The sequence below is a fragment of the Atta colombica genome, unplaced genomic scaffold (assembly GCF_001594045.1).
Source record: "Atta colombica isolate Treedump-2 unplaced genomic scaffold, Acol1.0 scaffold283, whole genome shotgun sequence".
Classification (NCBI taxonomy): domain Eukaryota; kingdom Metazoa; phylum Arthropoda; class Insecta; order Hymenoptera; family Formicidae; genus Atta; species Atta colombica.
This window is the reverse complement of record NW_017259385.1, coordinates 25,267-47,015: the sequence shown is the minus strand read 5'-3', so window position 1 is coordinate 47,015 and position 21,749 is coordinate 25,267. Positions and strand designations below refer to the sequence as shown.

At 31.8% G+C, this 21,749-nt stretch overlaps 1 protein-coding gene across 2 annotated transcripts in view; it reads left to right on the top strand.

Annotated features, from left to right (window-relative positions):
• The first annotated feature begins 1,936 nt into the window (after positions 1-1,936).
• LOC108689948 (misshapen-like kinase 1) overlaps positions 1,937-21,749 on the top strand; it is a 36,338-nt gene continuing 16,525 nt past the window's right edge. The window contains exons 1-3 of one of the 2 annotated variants that reach the window (XM_018196948.1): positions 1,937-1,977; positions 2,786-3,032; positions 5,084-5,149. In XM_018196948.1, the coding sequence (XP_018052437.1) occupies positions 2,967-3,032; positions 5,084-5,149 (132 nt within the window). In that variant the 5' untranslated portion in view covers positions 1,937-1,977; positions 2,786-2,966. Of the gene's footprint in view, positions 2,252-2,785; positions 3,033-5,083; positions 5,150-21,749 lie in introns of both variants that reach the window. The other variant, XM_018196947.1, reaches the window with a different exon arrangement.

Sequence of the window (21,749 nt, the reverse complement as noted above, 5' to 3'; positions counted from 1 at the left end):
ATATTTATTTTATTTTATTAAAAAATTTATTATATTGTAAATATATTTCATTATAAAAAATTTTAAAAATAACATTAAGTAATTACTTTTGTAAAAAAATGCCAAGTTGTCGTGTATCTGGGTGCTCTAACTTTATCAAAAATAGTCCTTATTGCATTACTAACAACAACTTTATTAATAACTTTGCTAACAACTTTATTAACTTCCGTTCTTATTGCATTATGTCACATTGATTGCATTTCAAAATTTATTGCTGACGCTGAAAAACAATAAGATTATTTTTTTGTTGAATTTTTTGAAAGGTTCAACTTTTTTCATATAATGCGAAAAAAAGAAGAAAAAAGATGAATCGAGATGCAAGAAATGTTTGATTAAAAACAATAAACCTTAAGCCTGCGACATGCATAAGTTCAGCCAATCATAGCACAGCAAGTTGACGTTCAGACAGAATTTGTTGTCGAATTACGTGCAAACAACGGTTGTGACTATTGTAGACGCTCATTTAGCGACACTCTTGCGACATGCGATATAGTTTGTGTGACTATTATGGACGAGGCTTTTTAGTTCACGTGTATATTATACATTTTTAATAGTGATAGTGAATTTTAGGACACAGTCAATGTATATTACAAACATTGCATAATATATACGTCGGTTACAGAAAGGTTGCAACATTTTTTTTCGATGGGTTTCGGAATGCAGCTTATTCATCGAACGATTGTTCTTATTCATGGATCCAAAAATAAGAATTAATCGCTTGGTGAGTAAGTTGCATTCCGAAACCCATCGAAAAAAAGTGTGCAAATTTTCTGTGATTGCTGTATATTAAATTTCCAAAGATATATATTTCTCAATTTTTTAGGAAATACATCAATCATTACTTCTGTGATACTATTGTACTATAAATTCCGAGTATGACGTATTTTAATTCTAATTTTCTTCCCGTTCACACTGAACGAGCAAGATTCGTATTGGTGCTGTCAGGGCACAAGTCACGTGCACCAATCATGCGAAATTCCGAATGTCCAGATTCTCTTCTTCTAGGGACTCTACCATTCTATTCTTATAATTATATCAATAATAGATTTATGATTTTTATTTCAACTTAAATTATAATTTTTTCAGAATTGACGATTTTTGAAAGTTTTATTGCAAAATAAGTACGGCTTCAAATAACTTTTTAAAAAGTTAATAACATTGACCATTGATATTTTACACGCTCATACTTATAATAGCTTTTTGTGACTAACTAGTCAAGCACTCTCTTGTTGTTCAATTGTAACAAGGGAATACTCGACTGTAGTTAGTTGGTTCTTATCCGATTAAATTCTGATCCGAATTAAACTCTCAGTGGAAACTAGGCCGGTGTCGAGCAGTGTGACATTGTGTCGGAAGCGTCATCATCATCATGCGATTTTAAAATTGATACATCGAATTGGCTGAAGTAACAAGTTTGTGACTTGCGACACGAGCAATGTAGAATGGCCTTAAGACACATGCTGCATCCGACTGCTTCGAACGACCAATCAGAAAGCAGAATTTTATTTCGTATTGATGATATGAAGCTAAATCCTGTTTTCTGATTGAACGTCGGATCCAGTGTGAATCCAGTAATTGTCACCTGTGATATTGTTGGCAAACTCAATAATTATACTATAACGTAACATACTTTACTAACTATAGTGTCTGCAACGTTGGCACATGCGCATAAAGTGCGACAGTTCCATGTAATCTTTCTCTCTCTCACGCATCTTGGACACACATTTGAGCATAGGAGGTATAGGCAATGCTCCTTCCATGTCTATATGCTCTAAGCTCGCTACAGATTACAAAGGTTAGGTTCGATATTTTTTGACGTAAAAAAACAAGCATTTGAGCGTCGCATGAAAAGGCACCTTAAAATGTGGTCACGATCTTCCGTCGCCATGTTGCTTTAATCCAGCGGTTGACGTCAGCGGGCGCGTCTGGTAGTGCGAGGTGCGAATAGCAAAGACGGATAGACGGAGGCAACGCAAATTTGAAAGAGAGGAAAAAAGCGTGCGCGATCCGCGACTGCACTGACGGCAGTGCACGACATTGCAGTTGCATGATTTGCATAGTTGCAGTTGTTGATGAGCGTAAAAGATGTAGAACGTGATATACGGGATTGACTCGATTCATGTTTGGCCTCAGTTCTCGCATCTTTTATATGACGGTACTAATATCATCAGTGATCCAGCAGCGACGTTATACGCTTGACATCTTTTTTGGCGTACTTATCACGTAAAATTGAGAAAGAACGCGCTATATCAAACTCGGCAGTCGGCGCACCCTTCGTTTCGCGTTCGTGTCGTGTGCGATTAAAAAAAAGCCGTGAGAGGGTGAGGGAGGACAGGAGGGAGGGAAGGAGAACGAAACGCGATGGAGGCGCGACGCTGTCCGGTTTGACCGCTAGACGGCCTCCTCCGGCGCGGCGTATTCTTGGTCTCCTTGATTCGACAGGCTGTTAGGCTCACTCTTTTGATTTCTAGTGTTTCGTGCGCGCCATGTGCTGCACCATTGCCGCTCTTATAAGATCGTCGTCGCGCGTAAAGCCGCGGTTCGATAAGCGTTCGCGTAGCCGCCGCGCGTAGTTTGGTCAGGATCCCTCCCTCCTCTCTTCCCTTTCCTTTCCTCGAGCTAAGCGCTGCTCTCGGTACTTCTCTCGATGCTCCTCGTGTCTCCATAGTACTGATATAAACGGCGTAAAACTGCATTATTTTTTCGCTCTTTCCTCGCCTTGTATGTTCGTCTGGCTTGTAAGCAGCGAGCCGTAGGGAAAGGAGCTAAGGCTCCTAAAAGGAAAAAGAGAGAAAGAGAAAGGAGATAAAACAGTCGTAGGAAAAAGGAACATAAAAACGACGAGTGTTGAAATCGTTAAAACAGTGTTCTCGGAGTGAGCTCCAACGAGCGAAAGACCCAACGGAAGGTAACGCAAGCATATCAAGATGGCGCATAATTTGGCACCGAGCGTCAATTGTTCGCTCGACGACATTGACCTGAACGCTCTGAAGGTACGTATATGTTGTAAATATAAAAATGATTCGCTGCTGGCTGCGTGCATCTCTCTTTTTCTTTTCTTATCTTTCGACGCGTGGCCCTTTTCTCTGGACCCACCTGGTTAATCATCTTGTCCACTCGCACGCGCTGATTAACCTCACGAGAACCGACGACGACGAGAAGGAGGAAGAAGAGAAGGAGAAGAAAAAGGAGGAGGAGAAGAACTGACATTTCTTGCATTTGAATCCTTCTCATTTTTTTCCCTTGTTATGTTTCATCTAATATCGAAAAAAATCGAGTGATTCGATTCACACATCAATATAACTATCGTTATATATTATAGATTGTTGACAATCAATCTTTCCAGACTGATGACAATGTATTATTGTCGATACGGGCGATTGATAGTCGCGAATAATGGTTTCCACTGTAAGCTCTTACGCGAAAAGAATCTAAATGGATCGAAAACATTACCGATCGTATTTTCACTTCGGCAACATTATTGACAGACGACGAGATTTAGGTCGGTATTCATAGTCGGTTCTTATTTTAAAATCTTAAATCATGTCTTAAATTGCTAACACGGCCTTCTGATTGGCATATGACATTTTAAGACTGTATTTAAAACCTCACATATAAGAATATAAGAATAGACTATGAATACCAGCCTTAGACTGTGGCTAAAGTCTCGCTACAAATGCTTTGAAACGTTTAATGGACTAATTAGAAAAAAGAATTTTACAAATTGATAAATCGTTAAAAAATGCTTTAAAGCGTTTGTAGTATCGCGTTGACTCTGAATCTCGTTGCAAGCACAGACTTTTTACGTCTCTCCATCCCATCATTTCTGAAAAAAAAAAATCAAATAAGTAGGTACAGTACAAGGGAGATAATCGATCCGGAAATGTCATTTTTAAGAATGCACAGGACTTGTAAAATAACAACCTAAAATAACAAGTGAAAAAAGAAAAAAAAAGTTGACACTGAAAATGTATTGATTAGTTTCTTTAAGTTTATACTAAAATGACTAAAATACCTTCTTCTACTGCTCGCGATTTGCTGCGTTTCTTGTATTGTCTTTTTTGACGAAAGATTTGTGCTATCTACTGTCACGGTCAGCTTTTAAGATAGCTGATCATATATTTTGCTGTTGAATTTTATTATGTTAGGCACTTGTTAGGTCTCGTTTCATATCAGATTTTTGCATGCATACGAATGTCTAAGTCCATTCAGCAATATTCAATAACTATTTTTTTTTGCAGTACTTTGACTGAGTGTATCAACTAGAATTACACAAGTTAGCTGAAGATGGCTTGAAGCTGGCTAACCATTAAAGTTACATTAATATACGTATTGTTTTAATACTGTATTTGTCCTTTTATAAATGTCCTTTTTAGTTTGAATCTTGAGAGAGGCCATTGAATTAACATATTTTATTATTGAATTAACTATTTTTATTTGAGACACACGAATCATGTTATTAAAAAATAAACAGCGTAGTTCACGCGAGAATAAAAAAATTGCTCCTTACGGCTGCACTTTTCCTTTAACATCTAAGTTTTTATTTCTGCACTAGATTACATTAGAACTCTCTTTCTCGCTTTCGCCAAATATCAAACATATGTACCTATCTAACTTTAAGTTTCAAAAGTATTCATATTTACTATAGTTATGAATCATAGAAAACAGACCTCTAATTAATTTCATTCTAAGTGCAGAAAGGATAACACAAAACACAAGGCTAATCTAATCAGAATCTGCTCCCACTAACGTTTTCTATTTATACCTATTTAATATCGATCCGTGGGTTCTGTCATTCGATTAAGAGCTCAAAATGCGTTCTTTATTTTCCTCACATCGCTTGCACTAATCTTTTTGTCTCTTCCTTTTTACTTTGATTTTATTTTATTTTTATTCATTCTATTTCGAGGAGTTGAGCAAGTTTTCATTTGCTCTTTCGTGGACGGTAATCGGAGGAGAAATTTTCATCAAATCGACAATTTCTCTTTAATGATAAAAAGGAGCGTTTTATATCTCGAGAATTAATTGGTCATTTATGTTTCAGGAACCTGCTGGGATCTTTGAGTTGATAGAAGTCGTCGGCAATGGAACGTATGGCCAAGTTTACAAAGTGAGTATTTCGTACTGTAATTTACATCAAGTTCGATGTTATATCGGGATAGTTGTGCGATATTTTTAATATTATTTCTCTTGTTAAAACTATTCCTTCTTTGCATATATATCTTGTATACATGTCTCAATAATTATTACCATTTGAAATATCTTCTAATTTATAAGGCGTAGAGAAAATTTTATATAACCAAAATTACACAGGGGCTATTGTATGATGATAATAATTTTTGTCCAAGTGGAGGCGTTTTGAAGATTTCAAGGTCAATTTCGTTTTTTTAAATGAAATTATACATAATTTGAATTTTACATAATATGTATATATTATATAATTTTACATAATATTTTACATAATATTTTTTTACATAATATGATTTCTCTAATTATTCTGCATATAAAAGTATTAAGATAGTATAAATAAATATTAAGTAATAAAATATTATGATTAGATGATATAAAAAAAATTAATAGTTTAAGAGATATTTTACACTTTATTGTAGCTTATATTGACATAAAATGTTAAATAATTTGTGAACTATTAATTTTTTGATAATCGTACCTTAATATTTTTATAAACAGAATAATGAGATGAATCAATTGGTGGAAAGAAAAGACAGAGTTGCTTATTTAAAAATTATCCATTTTGCATATATATTTTTTAAAGCTTTAAAAAAATATGCAAAACAATTTAAAAAAAAAATTATATTTTTTTAAAGTAACTAACCAATTCATTCATTTCATTATTCTGTTCATAAAAATATTAAGTACGTACGTATTACTACGATTATCAAAAAAATTAATAATTTGTAAGTTATTTAACATTTTATGTTAATATGCTAGAATAAGACATATCTCGTAAACTATTGATATCCTGTATGATTTCTGACCTATATAAATTCTTTGCAATATATTATTATTACAATTTTCTATCAATTCGTGATATTACGATTTTATCTTTAATTTAGATTGTATTTTAAGATAACGAAATTGTGTTAAAACTTTACAACTTTCTCAACATTTCAATGATAATTATTATGTATATGTTTTTACTTGTTAAAAAAGAACATAAAGTTAGATTTCATCAGCCACAATTTTTGAGAATCCGAAGATTTATTTTTAAAAAAACTACAAATTTAAACTATTTACTTCTTTCTTTAACTTTATAAGTAAAATACACAATAAGAAACTAAACAGGAACCTTGTAAATTAATGTAATTTACAGCTATAATACACGAGGATCGTTTGAAGAGTTTTGAGCTTCAACATGAAGATGGCATTACTCGTCAAAACCATTCTGTTACTACAATCATACGTGCTTTGAAAGATATCTGTGAAAATTGTAGCCATTGTGGATGCTCAGTTGTTGTTTGATAATCATTTGTGCTATATCGATATCAGTGTTTTTGTAAAAATGGAGAAAATTGAATATCGACGATCGCTATAACAAAAATTTACGAATTGCGATCAAACCATTCACTGTATTTATCAGATCTCCAATGATTTTTTCCTGTTTCCTAGGCTCAAAGTTAGGCTCGGAGAACACAGGTTTTCATCAAATGAAACACACTGACATCGACTGGCATAAATGACTTTCAAATAACAACTGAGCGTCCAAAATGACTACAATTTTCACAGGTATCTTGCAACATGTACGATTGTAATACAGAATGGATTTCGATGAGTAATGCCATTTTCATATTGAGGTTCAAAACTTTTTAAACGACTTTCGTATGTTACATACACATATATTATATATAACACAAATTTACATTATTACATACGAAATTCAAAGCAAAATTACTAAAAATTAAAGAGTGATGGAATTTTTTGAAAACTTTTTTTTTTAGTATAGAAATCACTATATCCGTTTCTTATTGAGAAATAGAAAGTTAATCCAAATTTATTGCTCGTAGTGTAATTGGTAGATAATTTGCATGAATTGGAAAATATGTATTTTACGCCAAAAATATTATCAAGTACCAAGATCCACTTTGATTGAATAATAAGCTCTTCTGGCTTATTTCTGTGTTATTTATTTATTTTTATTGTAATGTGTAATGTTTACCAGCTTGAATGTGCGATTCATCAATTATCGATTTCACGATGGCGTGATGACCTTTTCTGTAATATTTTAAATTAACGAGTATGCATCAAAATAACAGAAAATAAAAAATGACATGTGTGATATTTTCGTGAAAAGGATACAACGTACCTGAGATTTCTGTGCACGAATGTTATTTTTGATATAATGTTAAAATTTATTGAATTTGATATTTTTTCTAATATATTTTGTTTCATGATGACAATGTCGTGCGTGAATAACCAATTGATTTGAATAATCTTAAAATTTCTTGGAGTTATCGGAAAAATCAAATAAATGAAAGAGAGCTGCATGATAATTTGTTATTACAATCGTTTGTTACTGTTATAATACTGGAAAAATTATTAAAATAACAGGAAAAACGATTATATAATTATTCGAGAGCGAATACTCTTTATCGTCGTCTCGATAAATAATTTTTTATTGATCTCTTTATTTTATTTGTTCATTTATAACTCTAACTAATAGAGTTACAAAAATTTTTGAATGTTGCAATGTAAAATGAAATAAGTATCAAATACCTATAGAATGCCATTTCTCGATAGGTTTTGATATATTCCACAATTCATATATAGATAGTGGCATCTAATTTTCGTGTATGCTTTCGTTATCGTGTTTCCCATTAGTAATCCATAACTCTTATCTGTCAGGACTATATAATACGTTTATATATCACAAGGTCTACTTTTCCCGTTTAGATGTTTGTTGTTATATGTTATCGCGAGTCTCATATCCGATTCTCGTCGATAGAAATCTAAGCCCATGCTTGCGTTATACACGTGAGAAACTTTCGTATTTGATATACGAAAGTAGCATACAGGCGTTCCATTCTCGCGATATATAATATATAGTGCTCTTGTCGTTTCACGCCTCTGCAGATGAGGCAAGCGGCCCCTCGCCTTAAGAGCATCTCGACGAATGTTTCTCTTGTTGCTGCGTAAAAAAGAAAGAAAGGAAGATAATGATTTCTCCTTTGTATCGACAAATGGACCCGTGATTGAATTGGTGAGCGCAGAAGTGGCGTGAGTCACATAGCAGGAATGCTTATAGGAAATAAAGAAATCGCCTTTCTCCGTTTAATGCAAGTTGTTTCTGCACTTGTCGTATCCAATCTGTCGCGCAATATGAGAACATTGAGTTGACTAATGCTGTTGTGCCTTCTTGCATGCTCATAAACCTGCTGCAGATGCCATTCCGAATTCGGTATTATATTACTATATATATTTACTTCTTGTTCTATTTTCTGCTAAGAAATGCAACAAAGATTACGAGAATAACATATATCTTTGAGATTATATATGGGAGGTGCATGGACGATAGAGGATACCCCATATCTTTTGCTGAGATTTAAACTCGATTTTTCCTTACCTGGTCAATTTGTTAGGCTTATTCATGATATCATCATAGATGAAGCCCATTGAATAAAACATTAGGTTAAGTTTAATTACAAGTTAACCAGATAATGAAGAACTGGGCCATAGAAATATAAATATACGAAAATATGATGGCCGAGTCACATAAAGAGAGAGGAGGTTCTTTATCTATAACAGAGAACGAAAGAGACAGTGATTCATTTTGAAAAAATTCTTGGCGAGATTGTCCTAGAGAGAATATACTTACCGATGTGAAAAATGCGTGCATGCGTGCGCGCGGGAGAGAGAGAGAGAGAGAGAGAGAGAGAGAGAGAGAGAGAGAGAGAGAGAGAGATTGACTTGCAACCGAAAAACGCGAGGATTATTTAACATGACTAGAACAAAATAAATCTTTTTTTTAATGGGATTGATAATTAAATAAAAAGTAATGAAAAAATTGCAATAATTAAATATGAGAAAATTTACTGCTACAAAATATGAGAATACTTTGCACTAGTGAATCGACTAAAATTTTAACCGAATTGAATTTTACACAATTAATTCGGCATATGTTAATACACCTATAATTAATTACGTATGTATGGGTCATATTTTGTGAAAACGAAATATCAAAGAACCCGAACTTTTGCAAATACGTTCTGCAACGCGTTATACTTTGGAATTTTGTCAAATATTGAAACATAAGTTATTCACATCGACATCAATCGTAGAAAGACGACCATTCTCGGTCATCAATGGATAAATCGCGGAGGGAATTGCGGGACATTACTGTAGAATTTTTTATGTAATTCCCATAATGCCCTAGCAATGCTCTGTGTTGAGTGAGATTTCTTAAATAGTCGTCAATCTTAACAATTAATATCTTAATTCGTGAAGCAGAGCGACGCTTTTTTTCTTTTGTTTCATGCAAAAACGCGTCGAATAAGCTTAATTTTATTGATTTTAATACAAACTATAGAAATCAATACCTTAAACGTCTAGCTGGATCTTAAATGTTTATATAATTCTATGTAAATTTATTGTACGTATGTAGTCTTTTGAAACTCGCGCTGAAATGATTTATCGATCTTGAAACGATCTATCCAACTTTACTAAACTGTCGCAGTAATATCAGTTAATCAGAGTTAAATTGACTAGCAATTTTAACAATTTGATGCTTTTTTGTATCTTCGAACGATCTTAATAATACTAAGTGATATTAAAATCTGTAAATAATTAATTCTTATTGCCTCGGCTGAGAGTCGAATCTGGACATCTTGCATTTTCGGACGAGTGTCCTAAGCCTTTAAATCATCAAGAGTTAAATTGACTAGCAATTTTAACAATTTGATGCTTTTTTGTATCTTCGAACGATCTTAATAATACTGAGTGATATTAAAATCTGTAAATAATTAATTCTTATTGCCTCGGCTGAGAGTCGAATCTGGATATCTTGCATTTCCGGACGAGTGTCCTAAGCCTTTAAATCATCAAGGCTATAATATATTATATTGTTTATTGATTTTTCATGCGATAGCTAAACTATATATAACCTAGTCTAACTTAAAGACATGATTGCGAATAACATTACCTATATATTCGATTCGAGCAATAAATAATTTCTCAGTAATGCCCCAAATCTGAACAAATATTTGATTGATAAGGTATAATAAATACAGTATAAGTATACAGGTTCCGAAAAATCAAGTTCAATATTTCGGGAGATGATTTCCGGGAGCCAAAAAGGAGGAAAAAAAGCTATATAAACATAGATTCGAAAATAAATCGTTTTCGAATTATAACCATTTTTATATTGTTTAAAAAATTGAAATTTATTGTTCATAATTACAATCATAATTTATTTCAAATAAATAACTACATGTTTTATTAAAAATTTTTTTTTATTTTTTATTTTTTAATTTTCCGGTATTTGTAAATACAGTTATTGCATTATTCTTAGATAAACATGAACAGGTTAAATAGAAATTAAATGAAATATTCAAAATTATCATCTTCAGCACGAATGCAGACCCTCATTCTTTTATCAAAGAAATTCCGAACTCTTTGAAAAACATTTGGATCTCTCTTTATATCTTCGAATCCATGAATCATTCTTTGTTTTAAGTCAGCAATATTATTAGCCAGAGATCATTTGAATCGAAATTATGGCTAGAGATAGGCCATGGAGATTCAATTATCTGGCTCCCATGATCACCAGATATGAATCCACTTGATTTTTATCTATGAGATCACGTAAAGTCAATAGTTTACAGAAATGCGCCCAATAATATTGTTGACTTAAGACATTATGATTATAATTAAAAATAAATTAAAATAATTAAAAATAAAAATAAAAAATAAATGAAAAATAAATTTCAATTTTTTAACATAAAAGTTATAACTCGTAAACGATTTATTTCCGGACCTATGTTTGTATATTATAGCTTTTTTTCCTCTTTTTTGGCTCCCGAAGTATTGACCTCGATTTTTCGGACATATGATATAGTATAATAAAATAATTAATACTAAACGAGTTAAAATGATATTATTAATTAATGCCTAGTAAGACATAATAATACCGGCTATTGTTCGATAATTCCTATTGATTCTTGATTTCCTTCGCGGGATTTATCCTTCGTCAGTCGCTATTTCTTTCTCTTTTTTGTCTCGTTAATTTGGATAAACAGCGAGCGGGAAACAATTTCCATTCCATTGTATATTGCAGGTAAACAGTGAAACAGATATTAAGTGTAATAAAAAGAAATCCATTATTTTTCCATTCAATTTAATGCAAAAATAATGGATTTCTTTTTACTACACCTAATATTACTGGAGGCACTCACATGAACTTTCCCAGCCCTCTTATAATAACAATAAAATGAAAGTTGTTCTGTGTGACACAATTAATTTTCGCGTTATTTGCGTTCAGACGATGCGTACGTTAAAATGCGGCTGCTCAAGCCTCCATCATCATCAACGACCTACTTATACTCACGATGAATGAATTGCAGTAGGAGAGATTTCTCGTGCATAGAATTGTATATCGGGAAAAAATTCGCACGCGCAAATTTCGTGTGCTCCTGTTGCAACGGGAAGATACATTTCTGTCACACTCGTGCGTGCATCGATTTTCCACTTCGCTATCATATAATGTGTGACACTTGTTCGTGCTCTTTAAATGCTTTACTTTCGTGCTACATGAAATGGATGGAGGATAAGAAGTGAGCGGAAGAAGAGGTCGATGATCCACTGTTGACGGTACAGAATCAGTTGAACTCGCACGCATATGCGTGAAAATTTGAGCACGACGAATGTGCTCGCACGCGCTATTTTGTCGAATCGTATTATCTTGCCGTTCTGAATTAGAATTAGAATCGATGATAAAAGCTCGTAATGTATGGAATCTGATCTGCTTTCGTTACTGTCGTCACCGTCGCATATCTTTGAGAGATAAATTAGAATAGAATTTAGTTGAGTCCATCCATTACATTACTAATGGTAGCGAAAGATGAAATCAACTTTTTGAATTGAAAATGGCACAGCTCTTGAGTGAGCCAACGCACTTTCGCTAATAGAAAGGAAATCTTGCGAAAAGTTAATATAAGAATGAAAATTGAAATGAAACTGAATGATAAATATTACCGATGTGAACTTGGCGCTCAACTTTATCAAAAATAAAAATTAATACTACAGGCCGTTTATACTTCGTTTGTACCCGTTTGTACCTCTCTTATTTTCGTTTGTACCTCAAAGGGTTCGGAGATACAGCGCGTTTCAGTTTTTGCGCAACCCCTACATAGCAAATTTAGCGAATTTTAAAGATATCGAAATGGGACCAATGGCATTCGAAAGAGAATCGTTTGTACCCGTTTGTATCTCTATTACTTTCATTTGTACCTCAAAAGGTTCGGAGATACAGCGATTTAAAAAATTTCATAAATGCGTCAAGAGGGTAAGTCATTTTTAAAGATAACGAAATGGGACCAATGGCATTCGAAAGAGAACCATTTGTACCTCTATTACTTTCGTTTGTATATGTAAGGGTTCGGAGATACAGCGATTTCAAAATTTCATAAATGCGTTAAGAGGGTAAGTCGGTCATTTTTAAAGATATCGAAATGGGACCAACAGCATTCGAAAGAGAATCGTTTGTACCCGTTTGTACCTCTATTACTTTCGTTTGTACCTCAAAGGATTCGGAGATACTATATAGGGGTTGGGCAAAAACTGAAACGCGCTGTATCTCCGAACTCTTTGAGGTACAAACGAAAATAATAGAGGTACAAACGGGTACAAACGATTCTCTTTCGAATGCCGATAGTCCCATTTCGATATCTTTAAAATTCGCTAAATTTGGTATGTAGGGGTTGCGCAAAAACTGAAACGCGCTGTATTTCCGAACCCTTTGAGGTACAAACGAAAGTAAGAGGGGTACAAACGGGTACAAACGATTCTCTTTCGAATGCCGATAGTCCCATTTCGATATCTTTAAAATTCGCTAAATTTGCTATGTAGGGGTTGCGCAAAAACTGAAACGCGCTGTATCTCCGAACCCTTTGAGGTACAAACGAAAGTAAGAGAGGTACAAACGGGTACAAACGATTCTCTTTCGAATGGCATAAATGAAATTAAAAAATTTTAAAGTTGCGCGCTGGCCATTTTTTATTTTTCACTTTTTGTTTAACTGTTTGAGGTACAAATGAAATAATGATCGGTACAAACAAGTACAAACGAAGTACAAACGGCCTGCAGTATTAATTTTTATTTTTGATAAAGTTAAGTGCCAGATTCACATCGGTATAAATATTTGCAGCGAAATTTATTGGGAAAGAACGCAAGCGGTACAAACAGCGTACATCAGTTATAATCGTACAAGTGTGTACCGATTGAATTACGACAACTTTTCAGAAAAAAAAAGATAAACTATCTTGTATTTCTTGATGATTAGGGTCATTTATGAAAAATAATGATGAGTTAATTCATGTAAAAATGACATCAAACATATTTTCTTCCTCGAGAATGAATAATTTTTATTCACTTAATACAGTTTGATAATTATAACTTATTGCTAACTATTAATCGAAAAAAAAATTACCCGATAATCGAAGGTCCTTCAACTTTGTCCTTCATCTTTGTGGTCTTGTGTGATCTTAGAAATCTTCACAGGGAGAAAATGGCAAACTACATATTTCCGGTTATGTGATCCGGTCTGCTCTAATTGGACGTGGTCATCAGAGCTCTATAGGGCATTTACATGCCCTATAGATGCAGAAATAGGTTAGAAGTTATCTAGAAGAATCTAGAGTTAGAAGAATCTAGAGTTGAAAAAGTCGCAGTTTGTCATTTTACAATCATTTAAGTCTTTATAAGTTTAAATATTACAATATTAATCTTGGAAGTATATACCTTCTTCTATTGTACCTATATACAATAATAAAACTACAAATTTTTACATTTCAGATATCTGTATCTTGTGCATATTACGAAATGCTTACCAAGTGCAGTGTTCCAAGATGTACAAACTCTAATGAAGAATATTGCTGCATAAGATCGATCAAGATCTTAAATTGAAACAAAAATGGATTAAAGATGCCATTTCATGTGATGCTAAAACGCTTGATGCTCGTTTTGTTCGTGTTCACTCTATATAATTTTATCTATTAGCGAATTCGGGAGACTGCACTAGTTAGTGCGCATTGAATGCGAACTTTTTCAGATTTGGTTTTGCGCATTATATCAGTGCGTTAATATTATCGTATTCAATAAAACTGATCCAGTGTAATGCTGAATTTATATTCGGACTTATCGAATGAACTTAACGAATTCAAGAAGTGTTGCACTGACGTTTCTGTGCAATTTGGCATAGCACTAAAGTGATTCTGCACTTACATCATGTCAGGGCAGCACTAAAGTAGAATCAGTGCATGTTTGTCAAATTCGCCATATGATGACGCTAAAAAGTTCGTTTCTATCCAACTTTCCAGCGTTGACGGGCTAATTCTTGTAATAAAATGGTAATTATTTAGAATTTATCACCATCTTAATATACTCATTCGCGTTTTCACTCAAAACAAAAGAATCTGACAGAAAAACGCGACAGTCAACCTCGTGAATCGAGTTATTAAGCGTTAAAGGAGATTTTAGAAATTAATCCATTAAAACTCATGCCTAATACAGTTGTGATAGCGCCAAATTGAATACGTGATTCATAGCATAAGCGAACAAAAAATTATGTGTTTTTTGTTTTGCAAAATTGATCGTTTAAACGATAATTGTTTAAACAAGTTGTTTAAAAATACTCATTTTTTGCATAAACAAGCATCGAATTGAAAAAATATCAAGAGTAAAGGTTTTTTGTTTTTGAACGTAAAATGGTTTTTTAACTTTTAATTTTTTAAAAAGTGAACATTTTTAAACAATTTGTTTAAATAATTATCGTTACCCAATTCACTGTTTTAAAAACATAAATTCGCTGCTTTAAAAACACAAATTCTCTGCTAATGCAAAGAATTTGTGTTTGTAATGTTGTGATTTGTGTTTTTAAAGCAGTAAATTTATGTAGTTAAAGCAGAACGTATATATAGCTATATTGAATCGGGATGACAGATATTTTAACCTCGTAAAGTCTCTAATTTTAATGCTTAATAACTCGATTCACGAAGCCAATCGCCGTGTTTTTTGCTAGATTTTTCCATTTTGAGTGAAAACGCGTCAAATGAGTATATTTTTATTAAGATTTTAGATGGGGTAGAATATTCTAAATAATTATTAAACATGTTAAATTTTAAATTCCAAAATAAATAACACAGTGATATATATAGCAGAAATCTATTGTTTCCGATTACAAAGGTTCGACATTTCTTGATGCTAGAAAACGAGCGTTTCAGCGTTGCATGAAAAGGTACTATACTGCCGGAATTCTTGATTGAAAACCTTCAAAATCAGCTGTACTGTGAGGTTAGTAGCGTATATATAAATGTTTTATACTATAACTCTCGTCAACATTAACAAAAATAACATCAATGTTATAATTTCTCACTCAATATCAATATATTCAATATAATGCGAGTGTATGTACTGATTACATAGTTACGTGAAAAATTATAACATATTGATGTTACGTTAATGATGGAACAGATATTTTTCTTTGATGTGTATTTCTTAATTTAGATTCATTTCCATTTATCAGAAATATTATTTCGCATTAGTAACAAAGAATTTTAAGGAAAAGAGCCATATCAAGTTTGTTTTATCTGTCCCGCCAACTAGCATTAACATCGATATGTTATAATTTTTCACACAACTATGTAATTATTACATAGATTCGCATTATATTGAATTTAATATGATATTAAATGAGAAATTATTATTAATAACATTGATGTTACAATGATTTTGTTGGTGTTTACGGGAGTATAAAACATTTATATGCATGCTTTGATACACTACATAGTACAGTTGATTTTGAAGATTTCCAATCAGGAATTCCAGCAGCATCATTCCATTTTTGTTTTAATTTAGGATCTTATAACTATCTATCTATTATATATAGCTAGCTATCTAATCAAATCTTATAGCAATATTCTTCTTTATTAGAGTTTGTGTATCTTGGAACACCTGGCAGGCATTTTGTAATATGCACAAAACACAGATATCTGAAATATAAAAATTCATAATTTTATTTCTTGCATATATGTACAATAGAAGAAGGTACATACTTCCAAGATTAATAATATGTATTTGTATAATATGTATTAATAATATGTACTTTTGTACACTTGACCAGTTGTAAAATGATGAACTGCAACTTTTTCAACTCTTCTCTAATCTATTTTGACTTATTTTTGCATCCGTGAATGCAGAAATAGGTTAGAATAAATTTGAAGATTTGATGATAGCGTCCAATCAAAATATTATTTAATCTAGTATTTAGATTCGAATATAATTTAAGAAACCGAATATAATTTAAGAAGAAAATTTAATTATATATATTTAATTGCTTTTATATTTGTCTCGGCTACTACATATGATAAAATAAAGGAAGAGTAATTTCAAATCCATTAGTAACTTCCGATCTACTTTCGTTCATATAATGAACAAATTCATAACAAGTAATTGAGGTTCTGAATTTCGAAGCTATATTCCTCTTCCTTAATTTTAAAAAGAAACGCATTTGTGTGAGAGTTATCCCGTGACTCTTATAGTCCTACTGAAGTAGTCTTTCCTATTGAAGTTTTTTGAATATTTATACATCAATATATTCCGCCAGTTCCATGTAATATAGGCCGGCTTTTTCATCAAAAGAATTATAGAATTTCTCTATTAATACATCATAAGTACCAGATATATAATATTGTAGAAAAGATGCATTGTTTGTAATCTGTCTTGTTTTTAATTAGTTTGTCTGAAACGGCAGCTTTTTTGGCCATAGAATCTACAATCTCTTATCTTTAATGTTTATATGGGCAGAACACCAAATAAATTTGATATTAATATTAGAAAAATTTTTCTTAATTATATAAAACTTATTTTGAATGCGATAAGGCACAGTTTAAACTTGTTATTCTTACCTAAAGTCAGAGCAGTTAAACAGTTTGACTCTTTGAGTCAGTATAAATATTAGCGAAAGAGATTCTCTTCTCCACACAATTCTTAAACATGTTGATTATGTTCCAGAATGGTTTAGTTTGTGGTTTATGATCTATTCATTGACAAGTTTGATAAAACTTCCCTTTTTTCCTCTTAGTAATAATTTTTCTAGTTTCATGAGATGCTCTACAATAAACAGCAAGCGAGTCTCTTGATGGAAAGTTTTTAAAAGCTCTTTTTTTATTATTAACTGTTTCCGAATAAACTTCATCCCACTATGATCTTAATTTATTTTTTATTGGAGTTTTAATTTTTTGAATAGTATTATGACCAAGATTCGGATTAAATTTATCTAAGTCAAAAGATGACAAAGCGATTTATTCGATCTAGATCTTCATTTATTTCTATCTTAATATTGAATAAAAAAAAACCGAACAAGAAATGATATTATACGCTGGTAATTGTTAACCAAGGAAATGATAATGAAAAAGTGATTTATTTATCATCGATTTATATATATAAATAAATATTTATATTTATAAATTAATACATAACAAAAGAAAATCGAGCGGAAACGAAATTATACACTGTTATTATAACTAAGTTAAAAAATGATAATAAAAATGCGACTTATTCGTTCTTCATTTGATCTCCATTTGTTTATAACTCAATCTTGTTTTATACAAAATAACGAACTTGTAACAAATAATATTTAAAATTCGATGGAAACAAAGATATATACATAAAATTTAATATATATACAGAATACAAATTATACATTGATATTTGTTAATTATTATTCTTCGGAAAATACACATGATCGTCGTCTCGACGTTTTTACGATTCAAGTAATAATATCTTTAACTCTCCTTTAAAACTTATATAAAAATTATTTTACAAAGAAAAAGGGTCAATTAGGGGTCCTCTTCAAATACATTTCTATAAACATATGAAAATCTATTATATTTCTTGGGATCAATTATAAGGTAAATTGTTTATAAAAATGTTCGTCACTAAAATGTGTGATCAATATAAATTTATCTTTTTAAAAAAGATAAAAAAAGCGCTAAGAATAGAATGTGCTCTCGAATAAAACCTAAGTATCCAATTTAATTAATATAGCTAAATAGTAGTTTTAATTTTTCTTCAAGGATATTCTTATTGAAAAAAAATTTTCTTATTTTTCAATCCAAAGGCAACTTTAATTCTCTGTCAAAAATTATTACTATTCGAAAAAAATTAATGTATCAAATGAAAAATTAAAATTCATATGCTACATCTTCTTATATCTTAATTAATCAAGTTAAATTCTATCAAATTAAAAATTCAAATTAAAAAGTAAAACACAAATGGTACTATCTTTTGCTCTTTACTTAACTCTAATGATATGTATTATTTGTATAAAAGATTTGATATTAATACAATAAAAATAGCGCCAAGTTAAATTCCTAAAATTTTATATATTCATTCCTATAAAAGATTTGATTTCAAGAACTGGCACTAAGTTAAATCCTATACCAAATTAAATAAAGAATATAATCCGTAATTGTGTTACCTTGTCCATTCAAGTGTTATCACTTAAAGTTAAAGAAATAAACACTTGGCGCTGCTAGATAACGGTATAACATAACGCTAAAAACATGAATGTAAAATAAGAAAAATAAGAAACATTTCCATAACAGGTAAAAGTGCCTAGCGTAGGTATATATTGGGAGTACAAATAAGTTTCCGCCGTTTGCAAAAGATGGCGCCACTAATAAACTATAGTTAAAATTGATGTAAAACGACATATCGTAAGATTGGACATCCGGCAAACCTTGAAATATTAACGATTTTGTAGCATTTTCAGCATCATATATTTTTTTTTTGTACGAAAATGTCGAGTTTTGGGCCGAATAAGCGTCATTTGCGGGAACTTTTGATTTACTTCTTTAATTTGAAGAAATCTGCAGTTGAGGTGATGCTGCCTTAAGTGAGAGAAGTTGTCGGTTTCAAAAAGTTAAGAACGGTGAATTTGATATCGAAGACAAAGAACGTAGCGGAAGGCCGAAAGTATACGAAGACGCGGAATTGGAAGCATTATTGAATAAAGATTCGTGCCAATCGCAAAAAGAACTTGCACTTACATTAGGAGTGACTCAACAAACAATTTCATATCATTTGAAAGCATTGGGAATGATTCAAAAGCAAGGTAATTGGGTTCCATATGAACTGAAGCCGAGAAATGTTGAACACTGATTTTTCACATGTGAAATGCTGCTTGCCAGGCATATAAACGAAAGAGTTTTTTGCATCGTATAATCATTGGTGATGAAAAATGGATGGATGAACCACTGCGATCACCCAAAGAAGAGGAAATCATAGGGACCACCTGGCCGTGCTTCAACATCGACAGCCAAGCCGAATATTCATGAAAAAAAACTCATGTTGTGTATTTGGTGGGCTTGGTGTCGTGTATTATGAGTTGCTCAAACCGAACGAGACCACTTACTGAGGCTCTCTACCGAACACAATTGATGAGATTGAGCCGAGCATTCAAGGAAAAACGCGCCCACTACTACTCTAGGCATGACAAAATTATTCTCCTGCATGATAATGCTCGATCACATGTTGCGGCGCCAGTCAAAACCTACTTAGAAACACTCAAATGGAAAGTTCTACTCCACCCGCCGTATTCTCCAGACATTGCTTCTTCCGACTAGCACTTGTTCCGATCGATGACGCATGGCCTGTCTGAGCAGCACTTCAAATCATATGAAGATATCAAAAATTGTATCGATGATTGGATAGCTTCAAAAGATGAAGCGTTCTTCCGACGCGGTATCCACATGCTACCAGAAAGATGAAAAAAAGTAGTGGCTAGCGATGGCCATTATTTTGAATAAAACATTATGTACCATTCTTTCACAATGCTTAATTTTTTATAAAAAAACGGCGGAAACTATTTGTACTCCAATGTAAGTTTAAAACAAATAAATTCGGATTTATAAGACTTGTATTATGAAAAAGAAAAAAGAAATAAAAAAAATAAAAAATTTAATAATAAATGAACTTTTTTTGTTTAGTGTAAAAAAAACATTCAGATTAAATTTATTATTACATTAAAATTGTCATTATCTTTTATTATTTATTTTTTTAACTGATATAATTTTTGAATTGCTTTTATAGTTTTTATTATTTGATCTAGCAGCGCCAAGTGTTTACTTTAATTTTTTGTAATACTTGAATGGACAAGGCAATTACGGATTGTATTCTTTACTTAATTTGGTATAGGATTTAATTTGGCGTCAGTTCTTGAGATCAAATCTTTTATAGGAATGATGCATTGTTGAGGATTTGTGATCTCACTGATTAGACTGGTTTTAATTGCAGGTTCTAATTGATTTATTTTATTGTGTATAATAATCTTAATCTGAGTACAAGCTCTTCTCTTAATACATGCATTTTTTTTCATACCGACAACGACGATCGATTCTTCTACATCTCGATGCGAATTCTTGCGCGCTGCTCCCTTTGGTAATCTAGTTATTTCTCATACGCTCGAGCACTATGGCCGTCTCAGTTCCAACTAATCTATCCTGTAGAAGGTTTACAATTAAAGCTTATAACAAAATCTGAAATTAAAATAAAGTTAGAAAGACTCCTTCAACAACTTCTTAACAATCATTAAAGTTAATATTATTTATTAATTTGATATTTGAATTACATGGAATTTAACTTGGCGCCAAATGTTGATATCAAATCTTTTTTTACAAATGATACATATCATTAGAGTTAACTAAATAGCAAAAGATAACATTTGTGTTTTATTTTTTAATTTGATAGAATTTAACTTGATTAGTTAAGATTGTAGCATCTGGGTTTTAATTTTTCATCTGATACATTAATTTTTTTTCGAGTAATAATTTTTGACATAGAATTAAAGTTACTATTGGGTTGGAATAAGACCTTCAATAAGAATATCTCTGAAGAAAAATTACTATTAATTACGTTGGATACTTAGGTTTTATTCGAGAAGCATATTTTTAGCGCCTTTTTTTACCATTTTTTAAAAAGATAAATTTGTACTGATAGAATGTGAAACTTGATTAGTTAAGATTGTAGCATTTGAGTTTTAATTTTTCATCTGATACATTAATTTTTGAAGAGTAATAATTTTTAATAGAGAATTAAAGTTGCCATTAAGTTAGAATAAGAAGAGCTTTAATAAGAATATCCTTTAAGAAAAATTGAAACTACTATTAATGGATACTTAGATTTTATTCGAGAAGCACATATTTTTAGCGTCTTTTTTTACTTTTTTTTAAAAAGATAAGTTTGTACTGATATCACGCATTTTGTAATGACAAATGTCTTTATAAACAATTTACCTTATAATTAATTTCAAGAAATAGATTTTTATATGTTTGTACGAAATTTGGAGAGGGCTAAAATTGGCCCTTTTTCTTTGTAAAATAATTTTTATATAATAAGTTTTAAAGGAGAATTAAAGATTATTACTTGAGTCGATTAAGACGGTCATGACGGTCATGACGGTCGATTACGACGGTCATCTGTAT